This window comes from Panthera onca, chromosome B4, assembly GCF_046562875.1.
Source record: "Panthera onca isolate mPanOnc1 chromosome B4, mPanOnc1 haplotype 2, whole genome shotgun sequence".
NCBI lineage: Eukaryota > Metazoa > Chordata > Mammalia > Carnivora > Felidae > Panthera > Panthera onca.
In genome coordinates, this window is record NC_138345.1 from 78,460,618 (window position 1) to 78,481,406 (window position 20,789).

At 42.3% G+C, this 20,789-nt stretch overlaps 1 protein-coding gene across 1 annotated transcript; it reads right to left on the bottom strand.

Moving 5' to 3' along the window:
* Window positions 1–7,249: 7,249 nt before the first annotated feature.
* Window positions 7,250–12,869, bottom strand: LOC144616988 (keratin, type II cytoskeletal 6A-like). The gene is made up of 9 exons (XM_078450525.2): window positions 12,280–12,869; window positions 10,872–11,086; window positions 10,465–10,525; window positions 10,212–10,307; window positions 9,926–10,090; window positions 9,304–9,429; window positions 8,228–8,448; window positions 7,973–8,007; window positions 7,250–7,861 (listed from the first exon to the last, which is right to left on the bottom strand). Exons 1-9 carry the CDS (start codon window positions 12,817–12,819, stop codon window positions 7,608–7,610), a joined length of 1,713 nt encoding a protein of 570 aa, XP_078306651.1. The 5' UTR covers window positions 12,820–12,869; the 3' UTR covers window positions 7,250–7,607.
* Window positions 12,870–20,789: the final 7,920 nt, after the last annotated feature.

Sequence of the window (20,789 nt, forward strand, 5' to 3'; positions counted from 1 at the left end):
TTAATTTAAAGTCTAGTTTGTCTGATATAAGTATGGCCACTCCAGCTTTCTTTTGACTTCCAGTAACATGATAGATGGTTCTCCATCCCCTCACTTTCAATCTGAAGGTGTCCTCAGGTCTAAAATGAGTCTCTTGTAGACAGCAAATAGATGGGTCTTGTTTTTTTAATCCATTCTGATACCCTGTGTCTTTTGATTGGAGCATTTAGTCCATTTACATTCAGTGTTATAGAAAGATATGGGTTTAGAGTCAGTGTGATATCAGTAGGTTTCATGCTTGTAGTGATGTCTCTGGTACTTTGTCTCACAGGATCCCCCTTAGATCTCTTGTAGGGCTGGTTTAGTGGTGATGAATTCCTTCAGTTTTTGTTTGTTTGGGAAGACCTTTATCTCTCCTTCTATTCTAGATGACAGACTTGCTGGATAAAGGATTCTAGGCTGCATTTTTTTTCCTGTTCATCACATTGAAGATTTCCTGCCATTCCTTCCTGGCCTGCCAAGTTTCAGTAGAGAGATCCGTCACTAGCCTTATCATTCTCCCTTTATATGTTAGAGCACGTTTATCCCTAGCTGCTTTCAGAATTCTCTCTTTATCCTTGTATTTTGCTAGTTTCACTATGATATGTCGTGCAGAAGATCGATTCAAGTTATGTCTGAACGGAGTTCTCTGTGCCTCTTGGATTTCAATGCCTTTTTCCTTCCCCAGTTCAGGGAAGTTCTCAGCTATGATTTCTTCAAGTACACCTTCAGCACCTTTCCCTCTCTCTTCCTCCTCTGGAATCCCAATTATGCATATATTATTTCGTTTAATTATGTCACTTAGTTCTCTAAGTCTCCCCTCATACTCCTGGATTTTTTTTTTATCTCTCTTTTTCTCAACCTCTTCTTTTTCCATGATTTTATCTTCTAATTCACCTATTCTCTCTTCTGCCTCTTCAATCCAAGCTGTGGTCGCCTCCATTTTATTTTGCAGCTCATTTATAGCATTTTTTTAGCTCCTCCTGGCTGTTTCTTAGTCCCTTGACCTCTGTAGTAATAGATTCTCTGCTGTCCTCTATACTTTTTTCAAGCCCAGCAATTAATTTTATGACTAATATTTTAAATTCACTTTCTGCTATATTGCTTAAACCATTTTTGATCAGTTCATTAGCTGTCGCTACTTCCTGGAGTTTCTTTTGAGGAGAATTCTTCCGTTTTGTCATTTTGGATAATCCCTGGAGTGGCGGGGGAACTGCAGGGCTCTTCACCTGTGCTGTTTGGAGTAACTTGCGTTGGTGGGCGGGGCCGCAGTCAGACCTGATGTCTGTCCCCAGCCCACCGCTGGGGCCACAGCCAGACTGGTGTGTACCTTATCTTACCCTCTCCCAGGGGCAGGACTCACTGTGGAGTGGTGTGGCCTCTGTCTGGGCTACTTACACACTGCCAGGCTTGTGGCGCTGCTTCGATGGGATCTGGCGTATTAGCCGGGTGGAACCACGAGGTGCACAGGGGCAGGAGGCACAGGCTAAGCTCGCTTTGCCTTTGGTGGTGCGCTTTGGGAGGGGCCCTGTGGCACTGGGAGGGAGGCAGACCCGTCAGAGGGATGTATCCACAGAAGCACAGCATTGGGTGTTTGCGCGGTGCAAGCAAGTTCGTGAGGGGAACTGGTTCCCTTTGGGATTTTGGCTGGGGGATGGGCAAGGGAGATGGCACTTCCCAGTGCCTTTGTTCCCTGCCAAGCTGAGCTCTGTCTTCCGGGGCTCAACAACTCTCCCTCCCGTTGTCCTTTAGCCCTCCTGCTCTCCGAGCAGAGCTGTTGACTTACAACATTCCAGATGTTAAGTCCCACTGGCTGTCAGAACACACTCCGTCCGGCCCCTCCGCTTTTGCAAGCCAGACTTGGGGGCTCTGCCTTGCCAGGTGGGCTGGCTGCCCCTCCACCACCCTGGCTCCCTCCCGCCAGTCTGTGTAGCGCACACTGCCTCTCCACCCTTCCTACCCTCTTCCGTGGGCCTCTCGTCTATGCTTTGCTCTGGAGAGTGCATTCTGCTAGTCTTCTGGTGGTTTTCTGGGTAAATTAGGCAGATGTGGGTGGAATCTAAGCAATCAGCAGGATGCGGTGAGCCCAGCATCCTCCTACGCCGCCATCTTCCTCCACCCATTTCCTCCTCTATACTCTTTGGAACAAAGTTATTATGCCCAGTCTCCACTTGGGAGGGGAGGAGTTATTCACTACCTGCTGGAGGGTGGACCATGTAGGAAAATAATTGGGAATTCTTCTGCATAAGAGTAGTCTAGCTTCCTTCACTAATAAATCTAATCATTGATTCATATCAGTATGGGCTTATGAATATTTATTTTATATTTTGCATTACAACCCAGTCTCCCTCCCTTCCTCCCTTCTTTCCTTCTTCTGTCCCTCCCTCTTTCCTTCCTTCCTTCCTTCCTACTGGCATAAATTGTTCCAGTTTGGCCACTGGAACTCTTTCAGTGAGCTTCTTGATTATTTCCTAAATTTGGCCCTGAATGATGCAGTAGGGTTATCTTGTATATTTTCCACCCCAGTCCTACAATCAGTTATTTCTCCAGGAAGACTTCTTCGTTCCTAATTGTATTACTTGGGGTTTTCCAAAGAAAAAGTACCAAGGAGACAAGAAAATATATTTATATGCACATATATGTGCATATATATATATATATATATATATATATATATATTTATATATATATAAACATCCATGGATTTATAATATATACAATATATAATAGCATATAAATACATAATAATTATATATAATAAATCTATAATAAATAAATAGTTTTATATATATGATATACAATCAGGTGAGCCAATTACTTATGATAAATCTTCTAATACATAAACATTCCTTATAATAAATATGAATATTTATAATAAATAACTGTATATATATATTTCCTTTGTATGCATGTATATATATACAAAAAACAATTTATTTTAAGGCATTGGCTTGTGTGATTATGGAGGCTGGCAAGTCCAAAATCTGCATAGCTGTGTTCCAGTTCAAGTCTGAGGGCAGCCAGGCTGTTGCAGAGCCAGGAAGTGCCAATGTCCCACTTCAAAGGCCATCAAAACAAGAGAATTGCTTATTTAGGGAAGGGTCAGCCTTTTGTTCTCTGCAGGTCTTCAACGGATTGGGTGAGGACCACCCACAATATGGAGGGCAATCTACTTTACACAAAGGACCAATGTAAATGATAATCTCATCTGAAGTCCTGACAGAAACACACAGAATAATTTTTGCCCAAATACTGGCTACCTTGTGGCCTAGGCAAGTTGACACATAAAATTAACCATCACACTAATATTGGGTCACGGTATTAGAAACCAAGATCTGGGTGCTAGATGTGCTCACTGCTCCTGGAGTGTCATTGTTTCTAGGTGCCCTTAGGTGATAGAGCAAAAAACCAATGTATATATTCTAGCCCCTCCCTGTGTATACACACATCTTTAAATGTGACCATATGTAAAACCATCTGTATCTATCCTAAACTAGCCATAAGCTCATGTTGATGTCTACGGTTCCAATTCAATATCACAAGGACCTTTTTAACTTTTGCTTATATGTAAACTTGCACCAACAGTGAGAAACCAGGCTCCAACCATCTGCCATCCATTTACTTGATTTTCCAATCACTGTATATGTGTATAGTGGTATCCCAAGTATTACACCATACCTCTGTGGGAATCAACCTTATCAACTACAATGTTTGTGTACAGTTCCTGTTGCCTTTAGTCTTACAGATTCCACTCATTTCCAAAGTTACTTCGGTCAGCCTTTTTTATCCCCATTCCTTTCCATGAGGTTGTTTCATACATTTGTAATACAGTAGTTTTTTTTTAAATTCTACCTTCCAACCTAGGATTCCTCAATCTTAAGAATTATTCATTTTTAATTTCACATATTAAGGTTCAGTCTTATGCTACAAAATTCTGTGAGATTTGACAAATTCAGAGTTTCATGAACACACCATTGCAGTATCAAACAGGACTAAAGTCCTTCTGTGTACACTTACTTAACCTTGCAAAAGTCTTTTGCCTTTCCCTATAAACTTTGGAATCAACTTGTTGAAAATCTAAAAAACAGGTTGCTAAAATTTCAGTTGAGATTGTGTTGAATCAATAAGGCAAAATTGGAAAAATTGACATCTTAATAATATCAAATCTTCTAACTCATGAATATGCAGTATCTTTCATAAATATCAATATTTTATAATTTTCCACAAATAGGTTCTCGTCACATTTTATTAGATTGATGCTTAAGTATATTTAATATTTTGGTACTACTTATAAATGATAATTTTTTAAAATTTCAACATTAAGGGAAAAGATATTTACAAATAACATATCAGATAAAGGGCTAGCATCCAAAAATCTATAAAGAACTTACCAAACTCAACACCCAAAAAACAAATAATCCAGTGAAGAAAAGGGCAGAAAACAAGAATAGACACTTTTCCAAAGAAGACATCCAGATGGCCAACAGACACACGAAAAGATGTTCAATGTCACTCATCATCAGGGAAATACAATTCAAAGCCACACTGAGATGCCACCTCACACCAGTCAGAGTGGCTAAAATGAACAAATCAGGAAACTACAGATGCTGGCAAGGATGTGGAGAAATGGAAACACTCTTGAACTCTTGGTGGGAATGCACACTGGTGCAGCTGCTCTTGAAAACAGTGTGGAGGTTCCTCAAAAAATTAAAAATAGATCTACCCTATGACCCAGTAATAGCACTGCTAAGAATTTACCCAAGGGATATGGAGTGCTGATGCATAGGGGCACGTGTACCCCAATGTTTATAGCAGCACTTTCAACAATAGCCAAATTATGGAAAGAGTCTAAATGTCCATCAACTGAAGAATGGATAAAGAAGATGTGGTTTATATATACAATGGAATACTACTTGGCAATGAGAAAGAATGAAATCATGCCATTTGCAGCAACATGGGTAGAACTGGAAGGTATTATGCTGAGTGAAATAAGTCAGTCAGAAAAGGACAGATATCATATGTTTTCACTCATATGTGGATCTTGGGAAACTTAACAGAAGACCATGGGGGAAAGGAAGGGGAAAAAATTAGTTACAAACAGAGAGGTAAGGAGCCAAACCACAAGAGACTCTTAAATACAGAAACCAAGGGTGTGTGGGGTTTGGGGGAGATGGGAAGATGAGTGACGGGCATGGAGGAGGGCACTTATTGGGATGAGCACTGGGTGTTGTATGTAAACCAATTTGACAATAAATTATATTAAAACAAAACAAAACAAAAATAAAAAAGCAAATGACTTTTTAAGTAGTAATCTTGTGTACTACAACTTTGCTATACTGGCTTATTTGAAGAGGTTTTCAGATTTTCTACATAGACTGTCATGTCATTTGAGAATAAAGACAGCTTTATTTCTTCACTTCTAATTTGTATAACTTATATTGCTTTTTCTCATCTTATTGTGTAGTTAGAAATTCTAGTACACTGTTCAATAAAAGTGGAGAGAAGAACACATGCTAATCTTATTCTTGACCTCAGAACTAAAGGGTCCAGGGGCGCCTAGGTGGCTCAGTTGGTGAAGTGTCTAACTTCAGCTCAGGTCATGATCTCAGGGTTCGTGGATTGGAGCCCCATTTCGGGTTCTGTGATGACAGCTCAGAGCCTGGAACCTACTTTGGAATATGTGTCTTCCTCTCTCTATGTGCCTCCCCTACTCATGCTCACTCTCTCTCTCTCTCACACACAAAAATAAATAAACATAAACAAAAAGAAGTGAAGTGTCCAGTCTCTCATCAGTAAGTGTGATGTTAGCTACATGTTTTTTAAAAAATATTATTCTCAAATATGAGGAATTTGCCTCTATTCATTGTTTGGTGAGTTTTTCACTTAATCATGAATGGATATTGGATCATGTTATTTAATTTTTTTCTGCATAAACTATTACAATCATATGATTTTTTCTTCTTTAGCCATTTGAAATTGTGGATTAAATTGATTGATATTGAATGTTGAATTAGCCTCGCTTATATGCATTAAATCTCATTGATTGTGGTGTAGAACTCTTTTTATACACTGTAGGATTCAATTTGATGATACTTTGGTGCCCTTCATATCCATGATCTGGGATCACATATCCGATATTAAATAAATTCTGTGTAGTAAGTTAGTGCCAAAATGGAAGGCTGACACTGTTCCTTCCGGGAATGGTTACAAGTGAACACAGCAGGGTACTGATATAGTAGGATCCAGAAACATCTTTATAAATTAGCCAATCCATGAGAATTTCCCTTGTGCTGAGTTGGGGCTAGGGGCATGGGGAAAACAGGGACTGAAAACGGTGACTGGTGGTTGGGAAGCAGAAGTTAACAGACCATCCTTGCACTGTATCCTGAGTTTTCCCTTAACCATTCTTAGAAACCAGAGCAGGCCAGGGCACAGCTAGAGGGGATGCAAGATCATCTCATCGGGGCACAGAACTTGACTTCTTTGAGCCTCTGTTAAGAGGTCTAGGAGGTAAGGAATAGGGAGATTCCATTCTTGTTTTGTCTTCAGACTTCAAGAGGTCAGCATCTAAGATTTGTGCCTGAGTTTGTAGATCCTTAATTTGCTCAGATCTAGTGTTTTCAAGTTTTTCGTGTTGTGAAGATTATTGGAATTCACATCCGTGTACATATAACCTCCTGCATTTGTACTAGTTTCTTAAGATACATTTCTAGAAGTATACTTCCGGTTCAGCAGTATACACATATTAATTGCTATTGTCAGGCACGTTTCTGGGTCATGAAGGCAATTGCAAGTCAAATTTAATCTCTTATTCTCTTGTCGCTATTCTTTGGCTCTAACTGGACAGTACTATATTTCTCTGGGAATTATGGGTGGCTGCTGGGGCAGGTGGCAGAGAATCTTACAGACCAAGTCAAAGAGGCTAAGATGCTACTCCCAAATACAGGCAGTGCAAACACTTTACATTGATGGTAGACCAGATGCCTGCCACTCCACTTGACAAGCATTTACATGGAATCTAATCTGGCAAGGAATCCTGCACATCAGGATGCGAGACTGAGGTTTGATGAAGCAGTCTAGAGGATGGGAGTAAGTACTGGGGATTGGGAGTATTTTTCACATGATAAGGCATTTGGCTGATGAAAACACTCAGGACCCAAAGGTAATGAAGCAAGTCACTACTCCACCATGAATTATATTATAAATCTGCTTTATTGCATTGGAAGAGAGCAAGGAGAAGAACACATGACAGGGACACAAACCCTGTTTATCACAGAGCTGATCACTTATGCTTTCACAAGCACTGTGAGGGAAGGCCTCACTACTTGAGAGATGGGGAATTCATGGGCCCGTGGAAGCAAGAAGAAGTTGCTGTGTCCTGGAGTAGGACCCAGGCAGTGACCTTTGGATGGTGAGCAGTGGAAGCTCAGGTGGAGCAGGTATAGGCAGTGATGAGAAATGAAGGCACTCAGCAGTTTCTGCTCAGAGTCAGAGAGTAAGAAACCAGAGACGGGAGAGGAGAAGCAGCCTGAGAGAGGGCAATCCAGTTGCAGATGGGACAACGTGGGGCCAAGAGCTGATGGCAGGACTTAGTGCTTGTAGCTCTTCCTGCTGGAGGATGAGGTGGTGGTGTATTTGATGGTGGAACTGCTGCCCCCAGAGGAGCTGAAGCCACCCCCAATGCCTCTGCCGCTGCTGGAACTGAAGCCAGCTCCCAGGCTGTGGCCGCTGCCATAGGAGTAGCCGCTGCCTCCGCCCAGGCCTGCACCACTGCCCACACCGCTGGCACTGCCATAGCCGCCAGCGCTGCCATAGCCTCCGGAGACAGTGGACTGCACCACAGCTGTGAAGGGGAGGGAGACAAGGACACACAGGACACAGTGAGCTCATTCTGCCAGTCTGGGTCTCGTCAGAAGGGCTAAGGGCAAGGGAGAGGGGCAAGCCAAGTACTTACAGATGTTCACTTGTCCAACACCTTCCCCACTCAGCCTAGGAAGGGAGAAAACACAGGGACCGTGAGACCTCAGACAGCCACCACTGGACCAGAGTGGGAAGCCTCGATGTGAGGATAACCCATGAGCAAACTGCCTTTTAAGATTCTCTGAGAGTCATGATTGTGGCCATAACTAGAATGCCTTCAACTTGTGCTCATGGCCAGACATCATGGACATGTATTCAGAGGTTTGAGGAGCTTGTGTGAGTTACTCACCTGCACTCCTCGCCCTCCAGCAGCTTCCTGTAGGTGGCAATCTCCACGTCCAGGGCTAGCTTGACATTCATCAGCTCCTGGTACTCCTTCAGCAGCCGGGCCATGTCCTGCTTGGCCTTCTGCAGAGCATCCTCCAGATCAGCCAGCTTGTTCTTGGCATCCTTGAGGGCCATCTCCCCACGCTGTTCAGCATCAGCAATAGCGGACTGCAAGTTGGCACACTAGAGCAAGAAGATAGGCAGAAGGAACTCGTAATGTAGTTCTCCAGGAGAGTAGCCATACTTCTTTCTAGTGAGGAACAGTTCCAGAGCCCAGATACGATGGTAAGGGACTTCTACCACATTTTTTCCCAGTCTTTGTCTGTTCTGCACAATTTATCTAGTCTGGGAGGCACATGAGGACATATATGCCTTTTTTAAACCACCTTCTCTGAGGGCTGGGTGGGAGACCCTATACTGGACCAAATACCAGCATAGTTGAAAAATGGACCCACTCAGTTTGTTTTGAGTGCTGTCTCCAAAGCCAGACCAGAACCTTTTCTCATGATTCATGGGGATGCCCCCTAATTTATACAAAATTACCAACATCTTCACTTAAGGCTATGAGTTTCATTTCTGGCCATTGGGATCTTGTCCTCCTCACTCCTAAGGTCTTCTAACATGCTTGGGCAACACCGATCTTCATCCTGGGTCACTGCTCAACTTGTGTTTCAATTCGATGTTGAGCAGATTTAGAACAATCTTGCCCCCCCCCCTTTGGACCTCCCCTTTTCTTTCCCCACTTGTTTCTTGTATTCCTAAACCAAGCATTCTCCTTAAGTAATCTCTTTCAAAAGTCCCTGGATGATCTTTCTACACTCTGACTAATTGAGATTGCTCTTGTCATGCGGTTGTGTCATTCTGTAGGGTTAGCACTCATCTGTCCTCATATGTGGAAACTCACTGAGGGTGGGAGCCACATGCACCCCTCTCTTTGCTCTTCCCCCAATTCCCAGCATTTCCCAAATGGTGGCTGATGGCTGCCTGGTGGTTGAGTGAGGAAGCGATGCTTGTCTTCTCCAGAAGCCCCCACCGTACCTGCTTCTTGACATGGTCGATCTCGGATCTCAGCCTCTGGATCATGCGGTTGATCTCAGCAATCTCCTGCTTGGTGTTGCGCAGATCATCCCCGTGTCTACCTGCGGTGACCTGCAGCTCTTCATACTGGAGTCCAGAGGGAGAGAAGGTGGTGCATGTGGGTTTTCACATGCTAATGGTGACCTGACTTCTCAATCTGGCATTTAACACACCCAGAGCTAGTGACTTCTCACCAAGGCATTTTAGAGAAAGTTGACAGGGCAAGGTCACTGAATACTGTACACTGATCACAGCCCCTCTTTTTCATGCAATGCTGGCTGCCTAGTTCAGTTGGAGGCCCTCAATGTTCTGTATTATGTTTCCAAGGGAGCCGACTCAGGGTGAAGACAAAAGCAAGGATCACTAGATCCCTATCTATGTAGCTAGCCTCCTGCAGCGGGGTTCTTTGACTTACTCAAAAAGCACATAAATTCTGTGAATGCCTGCTCTGTGAGTGCAGGGTTCACACCTGTGAGAAATCATCAGCTTCCTTGAGGTGATTTTCCCAGCGAAGGGGGTAGGCTTGCTGGTGTCTAGGAAGAGGACACAGGCAATCCTGGGCACCTGTCAACTCAAGGCTCACCTTGCTCTGGTACCAAGACTCAGCCTCAGCCCGGCTCTTCTGAGCGATCTCCTCATATTGGGCTTTGACTTCAGCGATGATGCTGTCCAGGTCCAGGTTACGGTTGTTGTCCATGGACAGGACCACGGAAGTGTCTGAGATGTGGGTTTGCATCTGAGCCAGTTCCTGCAGAGCATAAGATCATCAGATCATCTTTCCCTTGGCCTTACAGACGTACCCCACTCCAGGATCCTCCACCCTTGGCAGAGCCCCATCACAACAAAAAAAGAGGAGTGGGGATGCTTACTGCTTCATACAAGGCTCTGGTGAAGTTGATCTCATCCATGAGAGCATCTACCTTGGCTTGCAATTCAACCTTATTCATGTAGGCAGCATCCACATCCTGGGGAACAAGCCAACACCTTGGAGTCAGCTGAGCCTTCCTTCCCAGTCTGAACACCTTTTAGTCTCCCCATCTACTCCCCTCTTGGATGTGTGCAGGGGCCAAGAGTCCTTTCTTTCTAGAAAGGAACATGAACCCCTGATCTTCAGCAGCTCACCTTCTTTAGAGTCACAAATTCATTCTCTGCTGCTGTGCGCTTGTTGATTTCATCTTCGTATCTAGACACAGAAGAGGGTAAGACATAATTGAGCCAGTGGCAAGGATGATACAGAAAAAGTGTCCTGGAATCCCAACTTTCCATAAAAGAGATATACCCAAAAAGAGCTTCCTGCCAGTGAGCCACAAAAATGATTTTTGGGGGTCCCTAAATTGTTTTTATCTTTTTCTCTCCCCATGCACCTCTATGGCCTTTTTGCTATTTTGGGTTGTTTTCGGCAACAATTGTGAGTTTCATTTCCATGCACATGTTTTGCTATGGAATCAGGCCCACATCTTGACCTAGTCACCCAATAGTCTTGATGTGTGCACTTCAGGGAATGGAGCCCTTTCTGTCCTTGTGCTCACTTGTTCTTGAAGTCCTCCACCATGTCCTGCATGCCCCTGAGCTCTGTGTCCAGGCGGCCCCTCTCCCCCAGGATGCTGTCTAGCTGTCTCCTGAGGTTGTTGATGTACTGCTCAAACAAAGGCTCCAGGTTCTGCCTCACGGTCTTGGTGCCCTGCTCCTGGAGCAGAGTCCACTTGGTGTCCAGGACCTTGTTCTGTTGTTCCAGGAATCGCACCTGGAAGAAGACAAGATTGTTATTTGCCAGAGAAAGCCAGGGAGAAAGAGATGTAACCTGACAGGTGCCCACGCACTTTGGGTAGTCGCCCAGGTTGGGCTATTACAGACCACGTACAGAGGGTCAGGCTGATAGTGTTGCACCCCCAACCCTATTTCGTTCCAACCTCACTGGTCTTAGTGTGAAATTCTTCCATGGACCTGTGACATCTTCTCACCAACTAAGCTATTTGGCCTATCAGCGTCTTTCAACATTTCTTCCCTTTTTATTGAAAAGCACAACCACACATCTAGTGAAAAATATTTCTGGGGTGCCTGGGTGGCTCATTCAGTTAAGCTTCTGATTTTTGATTTTGGCTCAGGTCATCATCTCAGTGTTGTGAGATCTAGCCCCTGTCAGGCTCTGTGCTGTCTCTCTACCTGTAACCCTCTCCTGTTCTCTTTTTCAGTTTCTCTCTCTCTCTCTCTCTCTCTCAAAATACTTAAATAGACATTTAAAAACATAGTATTTCTCTGTTACAAAGTGGAAAGTTATATTTAAATTGTACCTCAGGTAAAGGACTGTTAAATGTGCAGAAACTAGCGATTTAATCCAATTCAGTTAATTACTGGATTCCATTAACTTCTGCTTTAGTGCATGATTGCCCTGTATAACAAATGCCCTAATGGTCATGCTCTAGTTCTACACATTTTGCATTTCTATATTTATGTAAATGTTTGTGAGACTTTTTTCTAATTCAGCCAGAAATCTTTTTCTTATTTCTATCTTTATGTAAATATTTCTGACCCTTTTTTTTAATTCATTCAGAAATCTTTTTCTTTTCTTTCACCTTTTTCCTCATGTCCAGAGCCCTAGAACAGTTTTCCACTGGAATTATTATTTAATCTCTTAGAATGTTCAGCAGGTAAAGCTGACCGATTCTATTCTCTCATTGCCTTATTTTGCTTCATGGATAACACAAGTTGAGTATTGTTCCCTGGCTGGGATGAAGGACAATTAAGAGACCCAGTGGTTTCAAGTGATTTCCATCGCCTTCTGCCTGTTGTCAACATGGAGGCCATCTGACATCCCAGGGGAGAGCTCCTCTGAGTCCCCTTCTCCCTCCCTCCTGAATCTCACCCCAGTAGGACATTCACTGATTGTCTAGTCTGGGGAGCCTGCCATCCCAGTGGAGGCAGGTCTTCCTGGCTCACCTTGTCGATGAAGGAGGCGAACTTGTTGTTGAGGGTCTTGATCTGCTCCCGCTCCTCAGTCCTCACCCGCTGGATGGTGGGGTCGATTTGCAGGTTCAGAGGAGTGAGGAGGTTCTGGTTGATGGTGACCTCTTGGATGCCTCCAGGGGGGCACACAGGGAAGCCAGAGCCCCCATAGCCACCAGCAAAACCAGCTCCACCACCGAGCCCAAAGCCACCACCAGCTGCGGCACCAAAACCAAATCCACTGGCAGCTCCACCTCCATAGCCAAAGCCACCTCCAACTCGGCCACCATATCCGCCACTGATGGCACAGCTGCCCCCTCCGATGGAGATCCTCTTGGAGCCGCCCAGGCTATAGAGGCTCCTGCTCCCAAAGCCAGCTCCTCCACACACTCCACCGAGGCCACCAGTGCCCCTGGAGCGGGACACAGAGACACTGCTGAAGCCAGAGCGGCAGACCCCTGGGACTCTGGCTGAGCTGGTGCTGAAGCCACGGTGGCTGACGCTTTGGCTCCTCACGGTGGATTTGCTAGACATGATTCCTGAAGAGGGAAGGCTGAAGAAAGCGTGAGAGGCTGGAGGGTAGAGCTGAGAGGAGCAGATCTGTGAGATGAGCCTCCCGGCAGCAGTTTATATATGGTGAAAATGGGCTGGGCTCTGTCCTGGAAGGTGAGCTTGCAGATTGGGAAGGGTTGGGCTTTACAAACAGTGATGTCACATCTGGATTATTAGAAAAGTTATGAAATAAGAAGATTGCATTTTTGGCTTCCTTTAGTCAGGGAAAATATCTCCTGTCTTCCAGCTTTGACTTGATCTCAATACAATGAGACTATTCTCAATTCACTGAGCTAGGAGTTAGTCACTGTCTCAAACAAAGGATCTGCATGTTATGCATGTGTATCAGAAGTTAAGTGCTCTCCTCTCCACTTATGTTGTACCCAGCAGAGATAGGAGACTGAAATAATCTATTTCATATGCCTTCATAGTAACATTCTCATTCTTTTTCTTTATTACAATAGTTAAATATGACTTTTTTTGCTTTTACTTGAAATATCACCCACATAAAGGAGTAACATAACAACATAATCAGTCCCTATATTCTTATCACTCAGCTATATAAACAGCATTATCTCACGACCAATATGATAGCTTCCATATTCCTACTCTATTCCATAACGACTGTAAATTATCGGAAAATAAATGTCAGAGATCATGTTGTCTCATTTGTATATAATTTTGTATTTATGTCTGAACGAGAGACTCAAAAATATAACCAAAATATCATTTTCTTATCTTGAAAATTTACATATATTCATTAATGTCACCAAGTGTCTATTCCATTTTCAAATATACCTGTTGGTGTTATTTTTTATATTTTGGTTGTCCAAATCAGGATCCAAATAAGCTCAATCCATATTATATGTGTGTGCAATGTCTTTTAAATCTTGTAAGTCAGTATATCCTCCTTCATATTTTCCATACAATTTATTTGTTAAAGAGACTGGGTTCTTTGTCAGGTGCAGTGTTTCATTCCTTGGATTTTTCTAGTTGCATGTTCATGGTGCCTCATTGAACATCTTACTGTGTCCTTTGTATATCCTGTAAAGTGATAGGTAAAGCTAGAAACTTAATGTGCTATCTGTTTAAACATTCCAGATGTACATGTATAGACTGCCTACTATATATTGAATATTGTTACTTATACACTTTCTTCAATGTTTAGATGTTGAAGGAGAACGTTGAAGACATTCAAGGAACAAAATGCATGTTCAAGGGCATTCCCCAGGCAGCCAATTCCTATACATGGAGGCAAGCAGTGTTCTCAGTTCCTGTGCATCTTTGTAGTATCCTTATTTGGGTGTTTCTGTGTTTTTCCTGGGGTATGTGGTGTGTGTGTGTGTGTGTGTGTGTGTGTGTGTGTGTGAGAGAGAGAGGGAGAGAGAGAAGAAAGAGGTAGAGAGAGATATTGGGGCGAGTGTATATGTACAGAGGGTGCCCATATTGTTAAAAAGTATATATTTTATGCATATCCATGTTTGTATAATATCCACCTTTATATTCTCTTTTCAGTTACGCCTGTGTTGTATTTCTTATGTGTTTTCTCCTCGTCCTCCTTTAATGTTCAGTGATGGCTGTTTCATGCCTGCAGGCTCTTCTCCCCCTCTGTCTACCTCCCTTTCCATGTCCATTACTGCCCATTCAGCAATGCCTTCACCTCCCTGTCTGCTTTCAGCGTGGCCTTCATTTCTAGTGTGGTTTTGTCTTGTTTCTTGGCTCCTTTTCTGAGCTCCTCCAGTTCATTTTCTCCTTTATTATCTCATTCAATTGCCCCATTTGTTCTCTGATTTTATCATGGTGTCTATTTCATTGAATTTTGGGAAATATACTATTGGAATTTTTTTCTGTTGAGTGTTTTTCACATGCCTCTTGTTTGTCCCTGTGTTACTTAATGGAAGGTGCCTATTGTGATCCTGGAATGCTTCCTTTATCTCTGCCTTTGTTTTTTAATGAGTGTTAATTTATTTTTGAGAGAGAAGAGAGAGAGAGAAGAAGAAGCAGGGGAGGAGCGGAGAGAGAGGGGGAGACACAGAATCTGAGGCAGAGAATCCAAAGAAGTTTCCAGGCTCTGAGCTGTCAGCACAGACCCCAACACGGGGCTGGAACCCATGAACCGTGAGATCATGACCTGAGCTGACGTTGGACGCTTAACCAACTGAGCCACCCAGGCTCCCTGGAATGGTTCCTTTCTGACCAGTGCTCATCTGTGAATGAAGCAAGCCCTTTCTGGCCCTGCCATTTGCAGGAGGTATTCTGGGAGGGGGTCAGGGCCATATCCAGGCGAATAGGATTTCTCATTATGACACAGGGCTGTGTGAATAATTCCTCTAAGCTTTAACTCTGACAAGCCAACAAAGGTCACCACAGAGTGGCTCACAATTTCGTCTCTGCTTTCTTTGCTTCACCAACAAAATGCTGCCAATAAGCCTGGACGGATTCCTTATTCAGCCCAGCCTTCACAGGTTTGTGAAACTTCATGACAAATGGGGTCCTGCCTCCAGCCCACACACCCAGTTCTGATTGTTGCAAACAAGGGATTCTTGGATGTGCACCTGATGAAGTGTCCTTTACAGGGACTTAGCAGCAGTGCAGTGAGTCAACAGTGTCTGGCACGTAGGAAAACCTGTGTTGGCTTTGTTTGGTGTTCCTTCGTGGTTATTGAGTTGTTTGGTTTGGATTTGTTGGTGTTGAGTGTTCTTCCCTGAGATTTGCAACTGTGGGCATCTTCTCTCTGAGTTTCTGAACAACTGTCTTGCATTTTTCTATGTCTGTGAGAATATTCTTCTATTTCTTTTAAGGTTTATATATTTTGAGAGGGTGCAAGAGGGGGAGGGGCAGAGGGGGAAGGGGACAAGGGATCCAAAGTGGGCTCTGGGCTGCAGCAAGACCCATGTGGGGCTCAAACTCACAAACCATATCATGACCTGAGCAGAAATCAGTTGCTCAACTGAGTGAGCCACCCACATGCTCCTTTTTTTTAATGGATTTTAGATTGTTTCATGTTGGTTGAAGGTGGAGTTTACTTTTTTGTTTCTTCTTCTTCTTCTTCTTCTTCTTCTTCTTCTTCTTCTTCTTCTTCTCATTTTTGGGTATTTGAGAAGGAGGAAGTGCTTCCCATTTGTCTCTACAATTAAGTTCAGAAGGCTCCCATTCACACATTTATATTTAAAATATCATACAAACTAAAATATCAAGCTAATCAATTTAAAATATTATTTTTTCCTCTCTCACACTTAATGAAAACAATTTTATTCTAAGCGGATGTCCTCGTCCTAAGGGCCTCTCTACCCTAGAGCCATGCTGGGAGTCATCTGAAAGCTTTCTGGAAGACATCACATTTACTGTCAGTAGAAATGTAATCCTCAATTAAATGCTCTCCTCGGTGTGATGATTTACTTAATACTTTAAACAAAATTTGTATCCTTGAACATTTCAAGTGGATACAATTGCAGAGAATAGCATATAAACCACCATGTACCAATCACCCAGATTAAACATTTATTAACATTTTCTCATGATTGTTTCATCTAATCCCTTACTTCTTATATCTAAATCCTCTACTACTCTTGTTGAAGTGACTTAAAGGAAACCCAGACAGCAAGTCATTTCACTTGTAAATATTTGCAGGTGTGTCTAAGCAATAATGACTTTTTAATCCAACTGCATAACACTACTATAGCTTTCCTAAGAAACAGCTTTTTTTTTTAATGATATCTAATACCCACTTGTATTTGAATTTCTCAGGTCATCTCAAAGATGTTTTTTTAATCCTGGTTTGCTTGATGCAATATCCTAACTAGGTTCACATATTGCATTTAACAGGTATGTCTCTTAAGATTCTTCTATTTGATAACAAACTCCTTCCTTTTCTATGTGTCACTTATTTGTGGAAAACTTATTTTTTCTACAGAATGTCTACCTCCAGGCTGTGTCTCATTGTGTCCCATCAGCATCACATAACTTCTTCCATCCTTGGTTTTCTGTGTACTAGAGTTTGTATTGAGTTGATTAGATTTACTTCCATTATTTCAGGCAAGAGGCATTCTGGCTGTGCTCTGTACTCCTGAGTGCATTGTATCACGATGTACGTAATGCTAGTTGTCTAATTCTTAGTGATGTTAAGACAGATCAGGGGACTTTTGTGGTTCAGCCCCACCCCTCCACTGAAAGGTACAGGATAAAATTTCATCTAAGATTGTAATATTCATTGAGCACTTCCTAGACTCACTATTTCATTAGGGGTTGCAAAATGGCACCTTTCCAATTTTATCATCCTGTGTCTGCATTTGTTAGTCAGTACTCATCTATAAAGAAGGAATCTTAATGTTTACTTTTTAGGTAACCTAATACTAACTTCATTCAGGAGAGTCAAACAAAGTTCTTGATCCTTCCCTGTTTTTTTTTTTAATGTTTATTTATTTTTGAGAGAGAGAAAGACAGAGCACAAGTAGGGGGGAGAGGCAGAAAGAGAGGGAGACACCAAATCTGAATCAGGCTTCAGGCTCTGAGTTGTCAGCACCGAGCCCAACTCGGGACTGAAACCCACGAACCCCAAGATCATGACCTGAGTTGAAGTTGGACACAACCAACTGAGCCACCCAGTGGCCCCCATCCTTTCCCCTTTTAAATCACTTTTTAGAGTAACGGATTCAGAGTTTAGCAATTAGAAATGTAATCAAGATTTTTAGTTTGGTCATTTGTTTTGTTTGAATTTTTGGTATAATTATAAACTCACAGTTTAAAATATCTATGTATTTGATATGTTTTTGTCCATTGCAGCCATTAGTTCTTTAGGTGCTTAAATTGTCCCATCTTAAGCCAATGGGAGTTCTTCAGATTGGCTTCTGTGTTCTTTCGACAGGACCCATTCAGCTTCTACAGCTTCCTTGTTTTCTGAGACGATCTGTCTCCAGCTTACCTTGTACTTACCTTGTCACTGACATGGGACCAACCATTCTGCCAAATAGCTCCAGTTCCTTATATTGGGAAATAATATTCATAAAGTACAATTTGGATGAAAAGAGTACTCACTTTTACTGGGTTGTCTTTGCTTTGATGTCGTTGCAATGGTCAGAACTAGGAAAGATGTTAAGAATATATTTAAAAACAAATCAGAAGCTGGGGCGCCTGGGTGGCTCAGTCGATTGAGCTTCCAACTTCGGCTCAGGTCATGATCTCATGGTTTGTGGGTTCTAGCCCCACGTCCGGCTCCATGCTGTCCATCTCTGTGTTGTCTGGCTCCATGCTGACAGCTCAGAGCCTGGAGACTCCCTCAGATTCAGTCTCTCTCTCTCTCTCTGCCCCCCCCCCCTCGCACTCTGTCTCTTTGCGTCAAAAATAAACATTAAAAAATATTAAAAAAACCAATCAGAAGTTATGCTAATATTTTCAATTTAAAAAGAATGCTACAGAATGGTTTTATACCTTATTTATTATTTCTCACACTGAAATCTTGGCCCTGAATGACATAAATATATTACGTATTTGCTTTATCCTGCAATATACCTATGGTAGTATCAAAAGAACAAAATCAATGTTAGTATTAAAACTAAGTCTACTGAATACAGGTTAAGATTTCTTTGTGACTACTTTCTCCAAGTGCTGTGAAGAAAAACAAGTTAGGCAAAGGGCATGGAGAGAAAGTGGTGAAAGAAAACTTTCATGAGCATTCAGATAAATTCTAGGCTGGCAGTTTCAGACAGAAGCAGAACACAAGGGCCTCCGTTATCACAATGGATGGAGCTGAGTCTCTTAAGTGGAAGGAATACAGATACAGATGACAGCGGCCTTACAGAAGGGGCTGCTAAAGGGGCATGAGGAGAGTGGGGACTGCAACAGTGTTGGGGGAAATGGAGCCTCTGAGTGGAGCCTCCAAGACCAAAAGAGGATGGTGTTCCTGCCCCGTGACTACTTTTTAGTGTCAAAGGGAGTCCAGTAAGTGAAAGCATTGAGAAGGAACTGCCCAACAGGAGTCATGGTCAAAGAGGGATACAGCTACTTCCAGAGATGGACACCTCAAACTCTTTGTCCTCTCATCCTTGGATCTACTGCCAGTTTTTCATAAGGCCAAATACAATGACTAGTTAGCAAGCAAGGAAGTCTGTAGGGATTGCTTCCTGGGGCATGGAGCAGAGCAGAGAAGAGCAGCATGCTCTTAACCCCTCTCTGAAACATTCCCTCCCCTGACTGTGCTGCACCCCTGCCTCACCATGAGATGTGATTCCATGCATTGGGACATGCTCAGGATTCCATGTTTCCTCTCTTCCTTCCTTCCCTCTTTCCTTCCTTCCTTCCTTCCTTCCTTCCTTCCTTCCCTCTGTCTTTCCTTCGTGGTACAAATTATTCCAATTTTGCCACTGGGAGCTCTTTCAGTGGGCTTTTTGATTATTTCCTAAATTTTTGTCACTGAAAGATGCTATAGCATTATCTTGTGTATTTCCCATCCCAGTCCTACCATCAGTCACTTCTCCAGGGAGCCTTCTTAATTCCTAATGGTATTAGTCAGGGTTTTCCAAAGAAATAGAACCAAGGAGACAGAAAAAATATATACACACACACACACATGTATATACATATGTGTACAAAAAATCATTGTAGACTTATGATATATACAATACCTATAATTAAATACATACATATAATTACATAGATCATAAATCTATAATAAATAAATAAATGTTTTATTATTTAATGTATATAATCACATGAGCCTTAAAATAAATCTTTTTTGTATATACATGTGTGACTTTTGTATGCACATATGTATACATATATATATATACAAAAAGAAACTAATTTTTATTTTTTTAATGTTTGTTTATTTTTTGAGAGAGAGAGACAATGTGCATGTGGGGGAGGGGCACAGAGAGAGGGAGACACAGAATCCGAAGCAAGTTCCAGGCTCTGAGCTGTCAGCACAGAGCCTGACGTGGGGCTTGAACCCAGGAGCCGTGAGATCATGACCTGAGCTGAAGTTGGACGCCCAACTGCATGAGCCACCCAGATGCCCCAAAGCTTGCTAAAATTTCAATTGAGATTATGTTGAATCTATATAGCAAAATGGGAAGAAATGACATCTTAATAATATCAAATCTTCTAATCCATGAATATGCAATATATATCCATATATTTACACTTTTGACTTCTTTCATCAATATCAATATTTTATGATTTTGCACACATAGATCCTCTTCACATTTTATTAGATGGATGCCCAAGTAAATTTAATATTTTGATACTATTATAAATGATACTTTAAAAATTTTCAACATTCAGTTCTTTACTACTGGTCTATAAAAAAGCAAATGATTTTTAGGTAGTGATCTTGTGTACCACAACTTTGCTATACTGACTTGTTTATTTGAGGAGGTTTTTAGATTTTCTACATAGACTATCATCTCATCTGAGAATAAAGAGCTTTATTTATTCACTTCTAATCTGTATCACTTATATTGCTTTCTCTCATCTTATTGCACTAGTTAGAGCTTCCAGTACACTGTTGCATAAAAATGGAGAGAGAATACATGCTTATCTTATTCTTGACCTCAGAAGAAAAGGGTCCAGTATCTCACCAGTAAGTGTGATGACAGCTATAGGATTTTTTTTTTATTAAAAATTTTTTTTAATGTTTATTTTTTTAGAGAGAAACAGAGAGGCAGAGAGAGACAGAGTGCAAGCTGGGGAGGGGCAGAGAGAGAGGAAGACACAGAATTCAAAGCAGGCTCCAGGCTCTGAGCTGTCAGCACAGAGCCTGATGCGGGGCTCGAACTCACCAACTGTGAGATCATTACTTGAGCAGAAGTCAGACACTTAGCTGACTGAGCCACCCAGGCACCTCTATAGGATTTTTTTTAAATGTTTTTTTTTTTTTTAAAGTTTTTTAAAATGTTTATTTATTTTTGAGACAGAGCTTGAGTGGGGGAGGGATAGGGAGAGAAAGGGAGACACAG

Excerpts from the sequence above, each read along its gene's own strand:
- LOC144616988 (XM_078450525.2), bottom strand. The coding sequence starts at position 12,819 with ATGTCTAGCAAATCCACCGTGAGGAGCCAAAGCGTCAGCCACCGTGGC. Across the intron at positions 10,091-10,211 it reads CCAGAGCCTTGTATGAAGCA|GAACTGGCTCAGATGCAAAC; the intron begins GTAAGCATCCCC and ends TATGCTCTGCAG. Across the intron at positions 7,862-7,972 it reads TGTTGGACAAGTGAACATCT|CTGTGGTGCAGTCCACTGTC; the intron begins GTAAGTACTTGG and ends TCCCCTTCACAG.